This window comes from Natrix helvetica (genome assembly GCF_964273705.1).
Source record: "Natrix helvetica genome assembly, chromosome: 1".
In the NCBI taxonomy this organism is placed as follows: Eukaryota; Metazoa; Chordata; class Lepidosauria; order Squamata; family Natricidae; genus Natrix; species Natrix helvetica.
Window position 1 is genome coordinate 270,820,436 of NC_138548.1, and position 23,216 is coordinate 270,843,651.

Sequence of the window (23,216 nt, forward strand, 5' to 3'; positions counted from 1 at the left end):
GATGATAGATAGATAGATAGATAGATAGATAGATAGATAGATGATAGATAGATAGATGATAGATAGATAGATAGATAGATAGATAGATAGATAGATAGATAGATAGATAGATAGATAATAGATTGTCAGTTCTGAATTCATAGATACTATAAAGATAGATAGACAAAAATATAGAGAATGCATTGTTAATTAACATGTTGTTTAAGACATCTTTGCAGCACATCAGTTAGCAATTATACTGTTTCAACAATTCTCAACTGCCTGAACTGTTGTGATACATCTTAATCTGCTTTGTCAAATACATTATGGGATTGTGATGATACATCAGATATTTTGGGACTGACATATGAATATATAAAAATTATTAGTGATGCTTCAATAGCTGGATTGATCAGCTTTTCAGTAAAGGATGAGTCAAACTGTGTAAAACATTTTATTTTAGCCACCTAAATGATTAGAGATAGTCCTCATTTAGCAACCACAATTGGGATTAGAAAAGCTAAGTGGTTGCTAACTGAAAAAATGACTGAGCGCTTACTTCAACCTTCTTTTGCTTTGCAGACTTGCAAAAGTCACAAATGCAAGGATCAGTTGTCAAAATTACTTTTTTATCACCCTCGTAACTGTGAACAGTTGCTAAATGAGGCTGTTGCTAAATGATAATTACCTATATTAACATGCAACATTTCCAGTAGTCACAAACAAAATTAAAGAATGAAAACTAAGGGTGTTATTATACTACATTATGTAAGGCCAATTTTATGGGATGAAATTGGGTGGATAGTTATGACTCACTACTTTTCAAAAGGAACAGAAGGAAAATATTTTAAAAACAGTTTAAAATTTTACATTGGAATATGAACAGTGATTTAAAATTAGTCTGTTCTATTGGATTTAAAATAAATACTGATTCAATATAAATATATGTAAGTTGTCATTTTACAAACAAAAGTGTTCCTACAGTCCAGTAAGTAATTTGTGATGGCAGAACAGGGGGGTCCTCCGGTGCCATTTCTTATACCATGGAAATGGTTTCCCAGCATTGTATAGCAGATTTTTTAGATATTGTACAGAGCTGAAAGGACTATCAAGCAGGGTGAATAAAAATCTTTTTTTTTTAAAGAAATCAGATTTTTAAATTTTAAATTGGATTTCCTTTATTTTTCTCAAAATTATTTTAATAAAATGCATTTGGAGTAAAAAAAATCTATCTAAAGATGGTTTTCTATTTAAGATACATTAATAGTTTAGTTTATTCAGCATGAAATGTAGCTTAGTTATGTAACATGAGGCTGTATATTTTGCAATATTGGGACTGTCAATGAGTCACCAGCGGGTCAGAGGAGGAGCTGCTGTACGACAGAGATGACAGTTGCTCTTTAAAAATTATGATTTAAATCAAGTTTATTTAAGTCAAGCCTTTTTACTAGTGATTTAAATCATAATTTAAATCGACTTGACTTAAATCAAATCCACCCTGGTATCAAGAGATATAATTTCTCCCTCGCTCCAGAGGGTGCATCCATTAGTAGAGTTCCATATGTGAACAATTAATAAATGTGAATATTTTCTGTCTATCCACACTTTTATGTTTAGTAAACTATTATTTTTGTAAAAATGACTGAGTGCTGAGTGTTATTCAGGTTGAAGGGACTTCCTTTATCTGATGCTTGCTGCTTTCAAGCAATTCTATATTAACATCTTATTTCCAGCATAAGCCCAGTGTCTGTCCTTCCTCTCCTCTTGTTTTTGCAATTCAGGAAATAATAGAACTGTAGGCCAAGAAGAGCAGCTTTATTTGTGTTTTGTTATGAAATACATTTTTGTTGTTTGTTTGTCTTGAATTTGAGATATGTTGAGACTTTTCTTATTGCTGACAGACTAGTGTTTTAATATTTTTATTTAGATTCTCCCATGCTACGTAGCATATCAGGCAGAAGTCTCTTAACAGGGAAAAGATTTATGAATCCTATTACTGAGTGGATTTGAAGTGCAACAAATTAATTGCTTACAGACTTAAATTATGTATAGATAATTACAATGAAATATAGTGTTTTACTGAAGAAACCGTAAAACTTTGAATAAATATATATTTTTCTATTCCTCTTTATTTTTCTATTTATACTCTACCCCAATCCTTAAGGACTCTCAGTGGTCAATAGTCCAAGATCAATACTTTAAATTGCATGTGAAAACTGTTGCAGCTAGTAAACTACTTGGCTGTGTGCACTTACTGACTGAATTTCCAAGTGTTTTTTAAAGACAGCCTCATGTGGAGCATGTTAACAGTTGTCCAAAGAGATGGTGATGAGAGCATGAGTTACTGTGGCAAAGTCCTCTTCTCTTAACAGGATTGCAGCTCGTGCACCTGCAGACGCTGGGTCAAGGGCCCCTGGTCCCTGCTTCTGCCTGCAGTTCCAGCAGGAGTTAGGAATCCAAGAGAACCCTCGGTTTCCTTGAGAAAGCACTTATACAGCCACCCTTATCACATTGCCTAAATCGGATGGCCATATACATGCAGTAAATAAATAATATTACTAGAGTGGCCTGGGATGGTAATATAAGTTGGGTATTTTAACTGTACTGATCATGCCAAACCTCAAACTGCCAGAAGACCTCTCCCACTGGTTTATGTAGTCCTTAAATAGTGGGGGGAGTGACTGATCCTCCCCATAAGAGAGTGTTTGACCCTGGGGGACCAGGATGGACTTGGCCAGCTCGATGTCACTCGTACCAGGAGCACCTGTGGAGGCCTGAGCGCTCTGCTCCCATGCTCTGTTTTTGGCTGCAACGGCCTCCTGCAACCTTCTGCCAGCGAAAACAGCTCCAGTGGGCCGCACACAGCTCTCCCAAGCTCCATTTTCACTGGCACAGGCACTGTGGGCCAGTCCTTCGCTGTTTTCAGGGTGGCCCCACAGGCCAGATCTATGCACCTTGCGGGTCGGATCCAGCCCTGGGCCTTGAATTTGACACCCCTGTTCTAGAGAATATCTTTTCCACATTGTCAGAGGACAAAGACCAGAAAGACTCTCAGGTAACTTGGTAACATGAGAGAGAGAGTTTGGTCTAGTGCAGGGGTGTCGCATTGTCACAGCATTGTCACATGACGTATCACAACTTTCCCCCCCTTTGCTAAACCACGTGTGGGTGTGGCCAGCTCGAGTTTGACACCACTGGTCTAGTGAGTAAGGCACCAGGCTAGAAAGCAAGAGATTGTGTTTAAATAGTCATTCGCTCTCAGCCCAACCCATTTTACAGAGTTGTTGTGGGGAAAATAGAATCAAGCAGGTTTGTTGCATATCTTTGCTCCTTGAGTTATTTGTAAAATTAATAAGTGTGGGATGTAATTAAATAAAAGTGTGCAAATGTATATATGATGCCCAGTTACCACTTAGGCCCTGCCAAAATAAAATCAGGACTAAAACAAATGTAAGAGATTTTACTGACCTCAAAAATAGGTTTTGTTTTCATTTTAAAAATTCCTATTGATTTTTCCCTATTTTGTTAATCAATTAAATAAAGGCAACAAAAAATATCCGGATAAGGACAATTAAGGGTAGAATGCTGATGAGTTGATTGTCTATTAGTTTACAACCCACCCACCCACCCCCCATTTATTTATTTTTACAGCCATGGAGGAATAAGGAACCTTTTGGCTTTTGCTGTATTTATTCATTGTTTCATTTGCAATGAAACAAAGTTTTCAGTCCAAAAATGGGTTGGTTTCTTTGAATACCTCTCCAATTACTTGAACATATTTTCCTCTGGGATGATGTAATTGTATGACAGAAAAGGGGAAAAGAACCAATTTTATGGATATGTTTTTTTATTCTTCTGGGCTTGCTGCCTAATTGAAAGGATCAGACTCTAGCATCAAGGTTAAACTGAAGTTGCATACTTCTGTGTTTTTCAGATTTTGCTAGAGACTGATTATACCTTTTTGTTTTTCATCCTTTTTATAGTTTGCTTTGATTTCCAAGTGAAGTCAGAAAATATTTTAATAAAGCCATTGGTTAAGCTCTTGTAAAAAAATTCAGAGCATTCTATCATCTTTGTCCAGTATAGATTTTAGAGGGAACTGTGTCACCCTTACAGCCTGGATACCTCTACAGAAGAGGTAGGACTTCCAGATGTTCTGCAGAAAAGTTGCAGAAATAAAAATACTTAGTGATTTGAATTTGAAAATAACACACTAATCGAAACATGTGCTGGGCCTTCGTTATGAACAGCTGGTGAAATATGACTTAGGAATCAAACAGATCAAAGGCTGCATGATTTATTGGCTGTAGAAATATGTATGTGGGAATGGGAGTTTCAGTGGAAGAATATCATTAAATTTATTTTGAATATTAAAGAGAAGATTGTATAAGATATTTTATTGTTTGGATAGATTCAGTTAAAGCAGCAATACATGCACTTTTGGAAGACACACTTTAGGGGCAGATTTTAAATTAAACTTGTCTTTTGCTAGAACAACAGTTGCGGAAGCTAGTCTTCTGCCCCCCAAAAGATACAGCTACTTTAAGATATTGAAGACTGGTGCCCACACATCTCCATGCACTCTCCAACTCATTCTTCGCCTCTTGAATCCAGATTGCTGCACACTCTAGTAGATGGCTATTGTAATTGGCAGCTTGGTGAAGCAGATTTTACTGCTTGTCTGTTTACACTATGGAAGTTGAATAGGTTTATTATAGTCACCCTCTGACAAGGGCTTAAGGGGACAGAGATTAGGCAAACACAATAGAGCGTGAAGGAGTTTTCTGATTGTTTTATTTTAAACTTGGATAATTAGAGACACCTCATCAGTAAGAGTACATGGTGATCTTATTGATATTATTTCTGGCTGTCCCTGACTGTTTAGAATTGAGTTCCTTTGACCAAGCATTAGTTTTAAAACAAGCAAAGTTAAAACATCCCTTGGTCATTGTTTCAGAGCATTGATCCAAAGAAAAACTGGGCTGGAACATGGGTTATTAAATAATTTGCTTTACAGCCTGCCTTGATGTTCAGAAATGATTAATATTCTTTATTCTCAAAGGTATTGAAGGGTTGAGGAGTGAATTTAATTTGTTTAGGTTTGAAATCTGTTTTCAATTGCAGTGTTTTAACAACAGAATATATAAAACAGATACTGATTCAAAGCATGTACAGGTTGTGCTCTTGATATATCAATAGATGACCACCTTTAGGGCGGGTGGTGGTTGTGTGAATTTCTTACAGAAAAAGGGGGTGAACTTCCTTTATTTTTGAAGAGTCTATGTGGGTTTGTCCATGCACTAAATACTGCTTTCCAGAGACTATTGTTCAGATTGACAATCAATGAATGTTTATGTTGGGCAACATAAACCCATGCCAGCCATAAACAGCATCATGTTCAAAGCTTATATTTGTTAGGCCTGTGGAACAAACTGGGTTTCAGTGGGAAAAGATGAAGTGTATGTGTTTTATTTAGTGCCTGTCAGAAATAGCTCATACCAATTATAGTACTCCCCCCCACACACAAATGGACTTGTATGGCTGCCCCTCTGTCATTGCTGAATGATCCCAGCGAAAATCTGGCTTAGTTTAAGATAGCTAAATATCATAATTCCTCAAAGTTTATTTAAGGTGTTTTGGGTGCACTGTTTCTTCCGCGAATCCAGATTCCTGTTTGGTGTTCGCCTCCACTGAGCAAATTACTGTCTTTAATCTAGTAGCTGAAAGAAAGCCAGTTTGATGCAGTGGTTAAGGCTCCAGGCTAGAAACCAAGAGATCTAGCCGTGTCTTAAACATAAAAATTGGTTGGGTGACTTTGGATCACTCGTAGTCCCTCAGCTCACAACGTTAGGCTTGGGTGATAAGCTTGTTGGTCAGTTCCTGTTACAATCAACTGATCAACACTTAATTGATTTGAAAAAAGTGGACCAAGCACTTGCAGGAAAAAGGCTGGGAAGAAAAATCACTAGTAGCTGAAATAGTATTTTTATGTAGGAAGACATTGCTGTTCCTTGAGTATGAGAGAGATTGTGCACATATACCGTTGTAGGAAGTTAAAACCCATCCCTCTCCTAGAAAAATGAAATATCCTGGGAAATATTGAAAAGGCAGAATATTATATTTGCCTGGATAAGAAATGGAGAAACATGTTTTTAGGCAGCAAACAGACTCACTCTTAATAGCTCCCACCTTTGTCAATGGGCCATTAAAAGGCCTGAGACAGACTATTCTACATAACAAAGATCTCCCTCCTCAGCTCCAGGGTGGCGGGATTAAGACATGATAGTATTAGCCCTTTACCCATCTCATCATAGGGCACCTGGGAAGAAGCAATGATCAACCAAATCTGGACTCAAAGCACAGCCTACAGAGTTGACCCTGCATGGCCCCATGGGAGTCTGACAACCAATCAGAAGCTCAGGTTCAAAGCCCAGAGACGGCATAAAACTAGGGACTTTCAGCATCTCTGCCTCTTCTTCACCGGACATCTTGAAGCACGTGATTTCTCTTTTCTGTTCAGGAGCTCAAGCCATGTGATCCTGTTCACCATTAAATCATCTTTCAAAGCAGTCTCCATGTTTCCAGTGTCTTTTTCCTCACTTGGAACTGAACCCAGAAAAACATTTCTTCCAACACCGTATTTGTTAGTATTAAATTGTCTGTATAAATAATTAGAGGAATGAACCCTCCCTCCCCCCCTTCCTGGACTTGCTGCTTGATGCAACAAAACAGACAGATGCAATTCATCAAAGCTCGACATTACACCAATCTATCCTAATAAAAATATCCTCTGTGTATACATTTGCACACCAGAGGTGGTATTCAGCAGTTTCTGACCAGTTCTGGAGAACTGCATGGTGTGGAAGTGCACATCCTGCATGCTGATTGGTTGATCCGACTTCCTGTTCTGTGCTTTGAAAGCCCCCCAATCAGAATGTTACATTTGCAGAAATATAAATGGAACATCTAAGCAACCACCTCCAAATTACAGGCACATATGTTCCCTGACCTGCAGTGCCAAAGAAGTCTGCTCTTAATCCTTAAACCTACATTTTTTTTCTGTGCCTCCTAAGCCAAAAATATGGTTTTCTACGTTAATTAGCTGAAATTTGTTAAGCATAAAAGATATGATGACTATGCTAAATAAAATATTTCTTCACCAAGAAAATTGCCATATTCACCAAGATTTTTCTAATGTAAAATGAAAGATCTGGATTCAGTTCTTTCAGTTGAATTTAGAAATTAATGTTTTCTTCTTCTTTAGAACCATATTTAAAAATAGTTGGGGTGAATGTCTCTCTTGATACAAAGGGAGCTTTGTCATGTATATATAAATCTGAGATGCAAGGGTACCTATGGCTAAAAAAAAAGGATTAAAAATATTATATTGAACAATGTCCTCTTCGTTCAGGAAATAAGTATACATTTTATACCGTAGATTAGTCTTCAGGGCCTTTCTCTATGCCCCCATCTTGATTTTATTTGGGAAGTTGTAGAATGTAGGTGGCAAAGGAATTAGCTTTTCAATGACTCACCAGAATGATTCACTTTTATGTGGAGGGAGAAATGGCCCTGAGAAAGCAGTTAAGCAGTGTGCTAAATTCAGATTGCTTAGTCTAGATAGCGAACATACAGTCCCATGAGTACTTTTAGGTCTAACAATTGTCCTTCTTACCCTCTTGTGCATCATTCTGATAACCTGGTTGTGCCTTATGCTGACAGATGTGTTGAATTTATTTTGGGGATATGGGCTTCAGAAATTCATAAAGATTAGCAGACTACAATGTGTGCCCAGATTTTAAGTGTTGCTCTTTTTATTTTTATTTAAAAATACTCAGTAAATATTTTTATTTAAAAAAATACATATTTTCTACTAATATGAAACAGAAATTTACTATATGGAAATATGAATATTAGTGCCTTATTTGAAGTATGTGATTTGGGTTTTTTTTCCCCAATCATCAATATTTGTCTGATTTTGATGAAAGAGATTGTTTGCCTGTTTTTCCATTTCAGTGGCTTGTAAGGCTTCCTCCCTCACTTGTATAAGCAAATTACTGACTTTGATTTGGGCTATGTGAGGGGTTAAGGTTAGGGTTAGGTCATGTGATCACCTTTTGTGACCTCCTGACAAGCAAAGTCAATGGGAAAACGAGATTCACTTAACAACAGTGTTACTAATTTAACAACTGCAGCGATTCACTTAACAAATGTGGCAAGAAAAATGGTAAAATGGGACAAACTCATTTAATAACTGTTTCATTTAGCAACATAAATTTTGGGCTCGGTTGTAGTTGTAACTCAAGGACTATCTATATAAGCAAATTTGATGAACTAAGGTTATCCCATTCTGTTTAAATCCAGCCAAAATCAGTATACCTGGATTTCATTTCTTTCATTGTCAATTTTTCTGCAAATTATTTTAAAAGCTCTTAATTTTTGATTAATCAATACATAATATTATATACAGCTAACCTGAGTTCACACTTGTTTTCTGTATAGCACTTAGTAATATACAGTATCTTTCATAACACAGCATTTATGCATTTTCCCCAGATATACACTGCTTTGTATAAGTCACGGGCAATAGACATTACAGTAGACCAGGGGTGTCCAAACTTGGGAACTTTAAGACTTGTGGACTTCAACTCCCAGAATTCCCCAGCCGCATGCTGTCTGGGGAATTCTGGGAGTTGAAGTCCACAAGTCTTAAAGTTCCCAAGTTTGGACACCCCTGCAGTAGGCCAATTTCATATTGTACATTCATACCATTTTGTTCCAAAATAAATCTTTTGCATTCCTGCTGGAAACGTCAAAATATGAGGAAATATGAAAAATGTTTACTAGAAATTGCCAATGGTGGACTGATAATTCTCATTTTGGTATGGAATGCTGCTGATTGGAGATGAAATTTATTTAATAGTAGATCTGAGATTTGTTTTATGTACAGGTAGTTAGCTAACCAATAAGATTCCGTTTCATTGAATAATTACAATTTTTAAAAATTGTTTATAAAGCTTTTATATTGATTATTTAGCTATTATTGTTTAGTTTTATCTTCTATTTGTAACTTATTTTCTATGTTTTAAATGGAATTCTGACTAATACTGTAAGTGGATGGATGGACTAAATATGGGGAATGGCTGGCAAGATCACTGCCCATGTAACATTTTACAGAATATTAATTATGGAATTTATAATATAATGGCTGTAGATTTCCCACGTGGGGGCAGGAGCAGTCCTGGTGAAAGGGAAGCCTTGCAGGCTGTGATGCCAGGCCAGCGAGCGAGTCATTGAGACACTGATGTAGGCATGGCGCTGATTTACAACTTGTGGCAGCTATCCAGGCCGTAATGTGGTCAGCCTTAGATCTGACCCGCATGGCCGCTGTCGAGCCAGCATGGGGGCACCCTGCTGCCTCGGCCCCTGGGTGCTTACACAGGAGGCGGAAAGCACTGCATCCTGGATGAAAGGGAAGCGCTCAGAATGAAGTCAGTCTGCGAGGCAAGACAGTCCCCAGGATGCAAGGCCCCGTGCTCCTGTGCGCGTGTCCAGGGGGTGGGGTGGGGTGGGGGCAATCCCTTGCTGGCTCCAGGGTGACCCCGTGGATTTAAGGCTGACCACATTTTCGTATGGATGGCCGCCACCAGGTTGTAGAACAGCACCCAGTCAGCTGGACTGGACCGAGGCACCACAGGCTGGTCCTTCACTGTTTCAAGGGTGGCCCTGCAGGCCAGATTTAAGCGCAATGCAGGCCGAATCTGGCCCATAGGCCTTGTGTTTGATGTGTCTGCTTTAAAGCCTAGTCAGATTTCCAATGAAAAACAATAGCAAGATTTCGTTTAGCTAGCAGTGCCTCCTTGCATATGTTATTCCATTAAATAGTTTTGACCAACAGATAAATGAAGCATGCGTCTGTCTGTCTGTCTGTCATTAGAATTAAGACATTCCTCATCCCAAATATCTGGTGTGTTTTTCCTGGTGACATTCTGCAGATAAAAATATGAGTTTATTAAAGTGAAAAGTACCAAGAATAAGAGACTTGTGTGCCAAAGAAGACATCATTTTTCTTTTTAAAATCATCACTTCTTAATCCAGAAATATTGGCACTATTTTTAAAAATTTTGCAATAGATTGTCTCTTGCTCAAAACTCATGCTTCCTTTTATAGTGTCCATATGGTGTTATTTTTACTGCTTTCAGCTTAGAGCTATTTCCTGTTTCCAATTATTTAGTTACACTCTAAAGCGGCTCTTTCCTTCTTGGCTTCCTCACCAGGTTTACTAAGCCATTATTGTCATTTTAGTGAGCCGACGCCAGTGTTGAGGTTTTAATGGGCTGTGAGCAAGAAGTTCAGCTATTTCCTCTGCCTATGAGGCCATGATGTCATAAGCTGCTATGAGGCTCTTTATCATATGTTGCTGTTACCGTGGTCTGTGCAGAAAGAATGTAAACAGTGCTTTCCAGATGTTCCCAGGGAATCTGCAGGTCCATAAATGGGCCATTTTGTAGAAGAATATTATTTTTAATGAGAGGAATGATGAATCAGGCTGTACAAAATCCAGTGTATAGCTTTGACAATATCAAATGTTAAAGGCTTTTCTTCACGTCCATTTGTCATGTCGTGACTCCAGGTTGTATGTATCTGTTTCTATAAGTACTTCCCCAAATGTCCTACCCATCTCCTGGCAAAGAAATGTGTCATTTAGAAATGCAGAAAGTTACATTTTCTCTGGGGAAATTAATAAGCATTGAAAGGCCCTAGATCTTTTTTTTTTCAGCTTCACGTCAACATTCTTGAGGCAGGAGACATTATCTTTGTGTTAGATCAAGATTATGTCCTACATATTGTAACTTAAGTTGTCTTTTCATCTTTCACTTGTTATATTGGCCTTGCATAGACAGCTGGGCCTAATTATTTCTTGTCATATGCATGTCTTGTCATGTAGGACTGGTGGCTTCAGTTTGATGGCTAAATTTAGGCAACATAATATTTTGACTTGACGAAGAAGTGTAAATCTTAGTTTTAACATTTTTAGTTTTTCTTTTTTTAAGCAAGGGAGTTGTCAATTATGAAAGAATTGTCTGAGTTGCACACAGTTTATATAATTGAACAGAATACATGTAGTCAAGTTAAGATAAATGGGTTAATTGCCTTATGGGGCGTTTAAGTTGTAACTTGCAAATTGACTGAGATCGCATCCTCAGCATTCAGCAGCAAAACAACCCATTTGGAGAAGTGATCATTTAATTTTTTTAAAATGTAAGCAAGTAGGCCTTTCTGGAAGTAAATTGCTCCTTTTTTATCATTAATTCCTCTCCAGTGCCCCTCCCCTATCTTCCCAAATGGTCAATAATCATGCCTCTGAACTTCTGGTGATATTATCACATCAGTGGAAATTATTCAGTAGCCTCTAGATTAGAGGTGTCAAACTCAATTTCATTGAGGGGTTGTGTTTGACTTCAGCGGGCCGGGATGGTGGTGGTCATGGTAGACGTGGATGGAGAAGGCGTGGCCATGGTGGGTGTTTGACACAGACTGAAGACGCATTTTTCCCTTCTTTCTTTACACAGTTCTTTACTATAACCATTTTCTGCTCTCTTCTACCAGATATTACTGGCAAACATTTATTACTTATTGTTCATATGCCACTAAACTTTTTATTTCTAAATTTATACCCCTTTGTTTAATAGTAAATTTCTTTTTCAGGCAGAAAAGCTATTATTCGACTAATAATAAAAATAGCATAAATAACTTGATAATACAAGATATAACAGCAGAGGTAAATTCCCAGGATAGTAAATAGAAATGGCTGTCATTTATAGATTGTTGATTGTAGATTAAATGGACCGACAGTATGTAAAATCTGGCATTAAACTGTAGTATTAACATAGGATGTTGCTTGTTTTCTATACAGATCAGGCACTTACTTGAGGCCACATGATTGTAATCCAGTCCAATCCAGGCCTCCTGCAGCACTCTGCCATCTGAAAATGGGTGGCCTGTCTTCAGCCGGCAGAGTGTTCTGGAGGCTGGGGAGGTCAAAAATGGGTCGCGGGCCAGTCCTTTGATGTTTTCACGCCGGCTTCATGGGCCAGGTTTAAGTATCCTGCAGGCCAGATCTGGCGCGTGGGCCTTGAGTTTGACACCCCTGCTCTAGATAGACAAGGAAGTGAACTGAACCATCAAAAAATTTGTCCAGGCTGGTAGAGAGCTGTTGCTGGTTTCTTGCACCTTGTATAGTAGTGAACTAACTCACTATTGAGCAGTTAACAGGTCTGCTTTTGGGCTTATTGAATGTGTGTGGAGAAGCAGGGGGGAAAAAGAGCATCTCTCTCCATTCTCGCTTTTTCCTAACCTTCTCATCAGACCTGATTGGCCATAGACGTAATTTTAAAAAAATACGGTTGTTTGCTTATTCAAGAGAACAAAAAAGTGTTTTAGCACTCTGGTGAAAAATGAATAACTATGATGTTGGAACTATTAATAGAAATATTGGCAGTATTGTGAACGCTGAATCATGAAATGTTCCACCTGTTATATAATGTTTATGGATTTTTTGGGTATGTTTTTCAGGTTTGATATCTACAGAAAGGTGCCAAAGGACCTTACCCAGCCAACCTTTACAGGAGCAATTAGTAAGTACCTGTACCTGTATCTGTTTATTTTGCCTTTGCAGGATTCATTGCAGGATTTGAGCTTTTTCTGATTGTTTATTTAAAACCCTGAGGTGATATAGCAATAGTGTGCTGTACTGTATCTTCTTAAGCATAATTTGAAGTAGTCTTGTGGACCTCCAGATTGCATACTGGCCTTTAAAGTGAAATTTTGCTGAATCCTCCCACAAGGATAATATTTGACATATATTTTCCCCCCCAATTTGGATATAGGGTGAAACGAGGTTCGGATTGACGTGCGCATCATCCCTGGCCTCTGTCTCATCATTAGAGCCTTCCGGAAAGCCCTCTGCAACCAATAACAGAGCTCTGGATCGATCCAGAGTCTGTTATTGGTTGCAGAGGGCTTTCCGGAAGGCTCTGATTGTGAAATGGAAGCCAGGGAATGCCACGTGTGTCAATCCGGAGCTCGTTTCTCAGCTGTAGATGTCTTTCCAGAAGGCTCTGATGGCAAAACGGGGGCTGGGGGTGACATGTGCAAGTGGTGGCAAGTGGCCGCAGAAGAAGTAGGCCAGCAGCAGGCTCTCCTGGGTGGGGCAGGTGGTGCCACCGCAGCAAGGTGAGTCAGTAATTAGACACCCCACCCCACCCCAAAGAAGCTGTAGCCGTTTTTTGGGGGGTCAAAAGTAAGACCAGATCTTACTTTCGGGGAAATACGGTAAGATTTCTCAAGTTACAACCATTTGTTGGCATTACATGTATCTCTCTATTCAATATTTGAAGCCTTAGCAATCTACATTTTAATTGTCCTACCCTGTCCTTAAAAAAATTCCTTCTTACTGTCTTACTGCATTTCATTGAGTAAGGCTACTCGGTATAGTATATCTGCTATATTGGCATTGTCTGCTCTCTTTGCTGGGCAGCAGATCTTTCAAGGTTTCACAGAAAAGTCTTGGCTTACGTGTATCAATGAATTATAGCTACATTCCTTTGTCATCATTTGTCTGAAGATGTGGAGCTATTCATTAAAAAGGTGATCTAAATCTACAGTTCTTGGCTTGAACAAAATTTACATAAGCTTTCAAATGATTCTAAATACTTTATTAAATATCCTTTCTAAAAATAAGGTGCATTAAATCAGTTTATGTCAGCTGATGGATGTATATTCTTGGCTTTGGATTGTACTGTAAAGTGCCTAGCAATAGCTGTTCCAAAAATATTATGTATCATTGTGTTGAACTGCCCATGTTTGGATAAGGCTGCAGTGACATATGCTGTGGCATATGATAGCTAACATCCCAGTGGCACAAGCTAAATGACATATTGACAGGAAAGCCCTCCAGACAGCTGCTCTGTCGATCCCTGGCTCTTCTGGATGAACTGTATATATGCATGACAACATTGTGCAAAAATATTGTAAAGCTTTGAGGACAGAGGATTCTAGATACAAATGGAAAGAAGTGTGATTTATGAAGTTAAGAGTGTGTGATTTATGTTCATAATGGATCTTCAAGACACTTTTATAATAAAGCTAATTGGATCAATTTACTTTTAAAATGTGATAATTTATTGTAAAACTTGGTATTACTTTAAGTGCCCAAACTCTTCTGTGCATTGGAGCAGTCTTTATTTAAGCTTCTCTTCCCTTATTTTTCTGGGTGGAATACAGGAGTGTAGAATCAGGGTCTCCAAGTTCCATTATAGTTAATTGGGTTAGATGGCACCAGAAACCATGTCCAGAAAATGAATTCAGGGATTCTGTTATTGATATAATGCTTCTTGACATCCAAATCATGCAATATGCTGTTAATTAGCATACTTTTGTCTTCATAATAAAGTATCATACATATATTTCGCATGGATTTCTTTCTTCCTATTGATTTACAGCTCTCAAAGGGTCACCACCTCCAATATACACTACGTAAATATGACAAAATAAATACAAAATAAATACAAAATGCATATACCCACATATATTATATGACTCAGAGAAACAACACAGACTAGTTTGTATGTATACATGTACATGGTGAGAAAAACAAATCTTGCGAGTTAGTTGTTATATACAGGATAAACATTATACCCTTGGAATCCCTGATCTATTATGGTTGATCCATTGCTGCCATTTAGACCACTAAAACTGACTGTCATGACTTTTTAACTGGACAAAAAGAATGCATCATAGGGCAACTGTTTTTAAACCAAGGTACTTCAGATGGGCTAAGTTACAGAGTGTGTCCAACATCTGGAACACAAGACTCCCGAAGGAATGAAATTTGGAAATTTGTGCTTGTTTGAGTAGTACTGACTGCTGCTGCAGTCATGTGGTCTTCATTTTCAATGTTCTGTGACAGTTTCTCAGTCAGACTTGCAATGTCTCATTCCATTAAAGCAGCCGCTATTTACCTGCCTGCTGGAAAGGAAAAGGGAAGGAAGGAGGAAGGAACTCTTATGCACTCTTTCTGGCCCATGCTACCCCCTGCACATGCTTTCCCAACTCACGCAGCACTCCTTGCACACTTCTACAAACCCTCCCTGATCTGCACTGCCCCTGCATGCCTTCTCTGATCTGTGCAGCACCTCATGTGCAACTCACACATCCTTCTCTTCCATGTGTCTTCCCTCACCGATGTGTTACCCCTTAGGCTCAGCCTTCCTGATCCACACTGCCACCCTCCCATGCGCTTTCCATATAAGACACCTATTGTATGCTTTTAAGCACTCCCAGACACTCTTCCAACCCATGCCACTCCCCCACAGGCCATCCCTGAATGGCATGGCATCTCGGCAACCCCACATACATTTCTTGACCTGTGTGCCATCCTGCGCCCCCTACCCAAATTGCATAGCACCTCTCATGCATCTCCAGGTACCCTTTCCAACTGATATGACACCTCTCATGCACCTCATGTACTATTTTTCACCTACACCCCAGAAACCCCCCTCACTCTCTCCCTACCTAGCAGCAGCCACTTACCTGCCTGCTGGATTTGCAACTTCCTGCTGGCTTCCCCAATGACTTCTTTCCTATAAACAAAGTAAATGGGGAAGCTGGCAGGAGTTTGAAGGAGGAGGAAGGAAGATAATGACAAAATGAAAGGGAGGGAGGAAGGAAGGAAGGAGAAAGAAAGCTCCTAGGATTCTCAACCTGCATTACTGGCTGAGAGTTCTGGATGTTACAGTTACATATTACACATTTGTCATAAATATTTATATAGCTAACTTTCTTGTTCATAAAAATAGTTGTGTTTATTTATAGGTTGGGAAATGGAAGCCTGTTCTTTACACCAGGAAGGAGAAGCCGAACTTGGCTTTTCCTTGCTTTAGGTTACTATGCTTCAGTGTTTCAAGCAGTTGACTCCATTCCCTTAGCATTCTGGGTGGACTAAAATTACCCCTTTGCATCTAGTTTTTTTTTTTAACAAAAATGTGTTTATTAAAACACATGATTTCTGTTTAAGGAAAGATAGATTTAAAGATTTTCCAGGATGTGAAGTAGCATGCCAACAAAAGCAGGAACAAAGGACAATATTGGGAGTACAGTTCTGGGAAAAAGAACTAGCACATAAATCTAATACTTTAAATAAAATAAACTAATAAAAAATAAGTTGGTGAACGAAACTCCGTACATGTTGGTATAGTGAAATTATGTTAAATATATAAATAATAAATAATGAAATTATGTTAAAAAGCGAGAGAACAGATACAGCAAGAACAATCGGTGGGTCTAAAATGACTATTAGTAGAATCAAGCGGATTCTTGTGTTATTACATAGGATTTGGCTAAATTTCCTTTGGAGATGACACAGCATCTGTTTTTTTTAATGCTGGGTCAAGTGCTATCATCCCAGTCTTTCTAATCTCTGGTAAGTGTGAGAAGATCCTGAAGAATCCTTCTGGAGAGGGTGCGGCTAATCAAATAAAATTTGATTTGATTTGATGATGAGAATCAGTTTGTGTAAGCTAATGCTCTTTCTAACCAGCTTAAAACAATGTGTGCCTCTTCATTCAGGTATATGGATACACTCTTAGCAGAGTGTCTCCATATGCCTTTTCCCCTTTTGGGGTGGTCAAATATAAAACATTTTTTTCCTTTCCTTTCTTTTTCCTCACGCTTGATAACATCCTGATTTCTTTAAATCATCTATAATTTGGGCACAGTCATTCTCTGGCTGCAAGAAGTCTCACACTCTGATCCTATTCAATTGGATTCTTGTAAAGGGGTATTAGTACCAAATGTTTTCCCATAGAATAATTTGTGGAAGAGTGACATACTTTGTCAGGCATTTAGTTCCTGGAACAGGCATTCATTCATGACAAAAAATGTTATATTCTGACCACTATATTTCCTAGCATTTATGGGTGATTGGCTTGTGAGAATTATTTTCAAAAAAGGGAAAAAATTAGATCCAGGAAACTACAGACCTATCAGCCTGACCTCAATACCAGGAAAGATTATGGAAAAAATAATCAAGCAACAAATTTGCGAACACCTAGAAGCAAACAAAGTAATAGCCAAAAGCCAACATGGATTTGTCAAAAACAGATCATGCCAGACTAATCTTATTGCATTCTTTGATAATGTGACAAAATTAGTGGACCAGAGGAATGCCGTCGATATAGTTTACTTGGACTTCAGTAAGGCTTTTGATAAGGTAGACCATAACCTTCTACTAGATGAAGTAGAAGAATGTGGGTTAGACAGCATCACCACCAGATGGATTCGTAATTGGCTGACCAACCACACTCAACGTGTAGTCCTCAATGGAACTGCATCTACATGGAGGGAAGTATGCAGTGGAGTACCCCAAGGCTCTGTTTTAGGCCCAGTACTCTTCAACATCTTCATCAATGATTTGGATGAGGGAATAAATGGGGAACTCATCAAATTTGCAGATGACACCAAGCTGGCAGGAATAGCCAACACTTCAGAAGATAGGCTTAAGATACAGAAGGATATTGACAAACTTGAACATTGGGCACTATCTAATAAAATGTAATTCAATGGTGAAAAGAGTAAGGTTCTACATTTAGGCAACAAAAATGGAATGCACAGGTACAGTATAGGTGGTACCTTGCTCAGTAGTAGTAACTGTGAAAGGGATCTTGGAGTCCTAATGGACAACCATTTAAATATGAGCCAGCAGCGTGCAGCAGCTGCCAAAAAAGCCAACACAGTCCTAGGCTGCATCAACAGAGGGATAGAATCAAGACCATTTTATAATGCCTTGGTAAGGCCACACTTGGAATACTGTATTCAGTTCTGGTCGCCACAATGTAAAAAAGATGTGGAGACTCTAGAAAGAGTGCAGAGAAGAGCAACAAAGATTATTAGGGGACTGGAGACTAAAACATATGAAGAACGGTTGCAGGAACTGGGTATGTTTAGCTTAAGAGAAAGAAGGACTAGGGGAGACATGATAGCATTGTTCCAATATCTCAGGGGTTGCCACAAAGAAGAGGGAGTCAAACTATTCTCCAAGGCACCTGAGGGTAGAACAAGAAGCAATGGGTGGAAACTAATCAAGGAGAGAAGCAACTTAGAACTGAGGAGAAATTTCCTGACAGTTAGAACAATTAATCAGTGGAACAGCTTGCCTCCAGAAGTTGTGAATGCCCCAACACTGGAAGTCTTTAAGAAGATGTTGGATAGCTATTTGTCTGAAACGGTATAGGGTTTCCTGCCTAGGCAGGGGGTTGGACTAGAAGACCTCCAAGGTTCCTTCCAACTCTACTATTGTATTGTATTGTATTGTATTGTATTGTATTATTAAGATTGTAACTCAAAGTCATGTTTTTTCTTGGTTTAAATGGTATGATTTCAACTTAAGCTGAAGTTCATAGAATATATACCACCCATTACTGTTTCTCATCTCAGGTTTATTAAAGGGTCTTGGAATTATGAATGTGCCTCCAATTAATCCCCCCCCCTAATGATAGGTAGACCAATTGAGCTAAAAGTAGTTCCTGCCTGAACCAAGAGGTCATGCAACTCAAAGCATCCAATAAATAAACATTACAAGCACACCTCTCCAGTTCCATGCATGACATACTGTGAAATACTGTAAGTGATCCAAGACTCTTCTCTGTGCATGGAGAGTTGACCCAGGGCTGGTTCTGTATTCACAAGTACTCTACATACAAGGATGATTGGAACTCCCACAGCTATTTTATTTACTGTATTTTGCTGTATCTCAACAAGCATACACAACAACAGAGTGGCCACAAGTTGTATAGACACTACCCCGACACCTATTTTGCATGGCAATTATTGCCAATATTTGCTAAAGAGACTTTTGAATTTAACCACTTAGAATCATAACCCTTACAGCAATGCATGGTATAGTCTTACAAACAGAAGTACAACATAAATGTTTTTGGAATTAGAATTAGGCATGCTGTTGGAACAGTAAGATTTAAAATAATAGGAGTCCTTCCCAGGATGGGAGAAGAATATGGATAAGTGGCTATGCAAAGTGAGCTCAGCAACCTGCTTCTGGTATCTAATAACTGTTGAGTAAATGCATAGTAGACACAGTCGATGCATAGCTCATTTAGAATTGTTCTCCTTTCTTGATTGGCCGAAATTTTAATTTAATTTTTTTAGACAAATGTTCCATAATGACTAAAAAGGGAATGCTGCAATACATAGAACATTTCAACGGCAAGACCTTGTGGTGATGAAGATGAATATTGGAATGTCCTGACATTGTGTCTGAAGAATGAATAAAGTCACGTGGTGCTTAGATGTTCCCCTCCCTCAATACTGTGGCTTGAAGCATTTCTTCCATGGTGATTCAGAATGGAGTCAAGATGTGGAGAATGTTTGCTTTAATTCATCAATAAATATCAGCTCTGCCTCTTTCATTGTCTTATGTGTACAGATTTTGCCACACCCTCATTGCTTTCATTTGAACCTACTCCCTTCATTCACAGTCATTGTTGAACACTGTGAACACTCAACACTGTGACTGCTTCTAAGACGCATGGAGGTATTTTTAAAAAAGATTTTGTTCATCCCATCATAACAATAGCTCAAGGCAGTTCCACCATAATAGGAGCTCCAGGTAATGAACATCTTAATACTCTCTCCTCCTCCTATTTTCACCACAACAACCCTGTGAGGTGAGTTGGGCTGAGAAAGAGTGTGATTGGCCCAAAGTCACCAAGCAGACTTTCATGTCTAAGGTGGAACTAAAACTCACAGCCTCCTGGTTTCTAGACTGATGCCTTAACCATATACCAAACAGGCTATATAGAGAGATGTCTAATAGGATACCAAGGCTGGTAAGAAACCCAGAAATTTTCAGCTTCCTTCTCAGGAAAAATGTCTATTAAATCCAAGTTTGGACAGGTACAATTAAAGGAAAAGCATAGTGATCTGCTTAATACTAGCTTGAGAAGAACTGTGATATAGCAAATTAATATTTAGTTTTGTGTAAAAAGTAGCACCTAAAGCTTAATTAGTTGCTGAGGCCTGCATGTGCAAGAAATCCCCTCCTCCCACTGCATAGTGTCAACATTGGCCTGTCTCACCCAGTCAGGCAGGGATGGTAGGTTGCAAACCACAACAGTTGAAGAAATCTGATTGGTGGAGTCTAGGAAGACAGCCTTCTCTACCGTTGTCCCTGCTCCATGCAATATTCTTCCCTGGAGGTGAGGCAGGCCACCACTCTCCTGGCTTTCTGAAAAGGAGTTAAAACATAGTTTAGGGGTCTTGAATGGAGAGCCCAAAGGAGCATGGAATTGTGGGACCGGTTGGTGCCATGAGAACCTTTCCTCCGTAATTTTAAATAACTTTTCATAATGCTTTACAGAGCTTTAGTATTCCTGCTTCCTTTTAAAATTTTAATTCTAACATTTTAATTTGATATATTTTGTTGTTTTATTGTACACCCCCCAGTCCCTCTTTGAGGGAATTAAGTGGTTCAAAAATAAATAAGTAAATAATAAAGTGTGTAAACTTAATCAGAGGTGGCTTAGAATCACAGTGTTTCCATTGTAACTCAGTTCAAAAGCTGGTATCAATAGGCCTTTATCGGTCAGTATCAATCAAAGTCTTACATACAATACAATACAATAGCAGAGTTGGAAGGGACCTTGGAGGTCTTTTAGTCCAACCCCCTGCCTAGGCAGGAAACCCTATACCGTTTCAGACAAATAGCTATCCAACATCTTCTTAAAGACTTCCAGTGTTGGGGCATTCACAACTTCTGGAGGCAAGCTGTTCCACTGATTAATTGTTCTGTCAGGAAATTTCTCCTCAGTTCTAAGTTGCTTCTCTCCTTGATTAGTTTCCACCCATTGCTTCTTGTTCTACCCTCAGGTGCCTTGGAGAATAGTTTGACTCCCTCTTCTTTGTGGCAACCCCTTTTTGTTTCAACATCTAAGGAGTATACATGTCTCTCAATCCCAGTTGATAGAGAACGTGAACAATTCCAGTTGATAGAGAACATGAATGAGAAAAAAGTGTGTGTTCTCATGTCTTGCCTCCATTAGTCATCTTGATGCCCACAGAAAAAATGCATTAGTTATACATCTGGACAATAGGGCTATTCCTTTGGTTTATATTTTTTCAGAACTGATTTCCTATCACCATGTCCATTTCCCAAGCCTTTCTACTTACTTTGTCCACCACTGAAATAGCTATGATGTTTCATTTCTGCAATTCACTCACCAAAGGAGCCCATGTCGCATATTCAATGTTACGCCTTAGAAATCAGCAAAAAAAAAAATGTTTTTTAAATTTCTCTAGACTTTTTATTAACTATTTGGATATGTTAATTATTATAAATACCAACTGGTTCCTGTACGATTTCGCCTTCATCTCTGGCTGATTGGTATTATTATTTTGCTATTTTTAATGATGTTAATGGACACCATCTTGGGATAATTTTGATGAAAATATCTATACAAAATGGGATTATTCCTTTTGCAGCAAAGAAATTTTTCTAATGGGGCAAGCTGTAGCAATAGGAAGCAAAAGAAATTGGCAAAAATTAGCTGGAAGAGTGCAATTATCTCTCTCACAACAGTTTATTTCTCTTGCACTCCTTTTGGGGGTAGTTGTATATCTTTAGTATGTTGCGTCCTATGTGTCCCATTTTTTGTGCCTGGCATTTGCATAATGGTGATGGTCATATACATTTAATAAATTTAGAAAAAATAAGCACTCTTGGTTTAGCCTTTTCAAACAAAATAAGATTGGTGAGAAATAAGAGTCTTCTAATGGAGCAAGTTCTGCTTTTTGGAGACATTAGGAACTATAAAAGAAGAAATAGGTAAGACAACTGCAGTAGACAGAGAATACTGGTAGTAATTGAACTTGGCTGTAGCTTTCTTCTCACTTAGAAATCATGTTTTCTGTTTTATTTCAACCTTTACATTATATAGGATGGGTAGAAGGAAAAATTGAACATCTCTTACTTCATGTTAAGAACATCCAGGATGAAGAAAGATAAATAGTTAACTAAGAACATCTTAGAGTTACTATTTCTTAGTGCTGATTTCATGGATTAAGCATCTGACTTTTACTATCCTGCTGATAATCCATTTTCAGCCTGTTTATATAACACACTATTTTAAACCAATGTTTATACTACAATGTTCAAAAAAGGGCTTTTTTTTTTTCATTTTTCTTTGAGTGCCAGAACATAGTTCTAAATTATCTGAGAGTGTGTTTTCCATGCAGCCAACTTAAGGCCCCTGATACATTGTTTTTAATACCTAACTATATGTGGAAGGATGAGATTTCTGTCAGCCTTTGGGACTTTTTAGGACTAGGAGGTGTGAAAGAACTTTAATTTTGATTTTTATATACCATATATTGGAGTTTGGGGGAGCATTTCCATATAGCAAAGCAATATTTAAAGATAGAAGGCAAATTGAGGTTTAGGTTAGAAGAATCAGGATATACTTTTAAGGAAAGTCTCTAGCAGCATCCAGGCAACTGAGTGATAACATTGCCCTTATGAAATCAAGCTGGTTGGGGCTGGACTTTCGGATTTTTGAGGGAGGAATAAATTTAACTTTTATTTACCCATTTCTTTTCCAGTCTCTGTTTGCTGCTGTTTCTTCATATTGTTTCTATTCCTATCTGAGCTTACTGGATTCATAGCCACTGAAATGTAAGTACAAGGCTTTTTTTCTTGGCACTTCTCACTTTCAAAAAGTATATAATTTTCTTATCTAATGGTAAGGTTTTGCATGAAAAGAAGGGCTGCCAACATATAATACATAATTGTTGTAAGTCCTCGACTTGCAACAATTCGTTTAGTGTTCAAAATTACAAAGTCATTGAAAAAAGTGACTCATGACCATTTTTCACACTTATGACCATTGCAGCATCCCCACGGTCATGTGATTTACATTCAGATGTGTGACAAGTGGTACAGTGGTGGATTGCCATTTTTTTTTACTACCGGTTCGGGCGCGCTTGCGATGCTTCTGCACATGCACATAAGCATCCGGTGGGTGGGTGGAGCCTCCTACCGCCGCTACTACCAGTTCACCCGATCTGGGCGGAACTGGGAGCAACCCACCTCTGAAGTGGTTCATGTTTATGACGGTCGCAGTGTCCTGGGGTCATGTGATCCCATTTTGTGACCTGCTGCAAAGTCA

The 23,216-nt window shown here is 38.5% G+C and overlaps 1 protein-coding gene across 1 annotated transcript in view; it reads left to right on the plus strand.

Annotated features, from left to right (window-relative positions):
* ERGIC1 (endoplasmic reticulum-golgi intermediate compartment 1) overlaps window positions 1-23,216 on the plus strand; it is a 94,064-nt gene that overhangs the window by 8,729 nt on the left and 62,119 nt on the right. Inside the window, exons 2-3 of the mRNA XM_081942235.1 lie at window positions 12,556-12,617; window positions 22,651-22,723. Coding sequence (XP_081798361.1) covers window positions 12,556-12,617; window positions 22,651-22,723 — 135 coding nt within the window. The remainder of the gene's footprint in view (window positions 1-12,555; window positions 12,618-22,650; window positions 22,724-23,216) is intronic.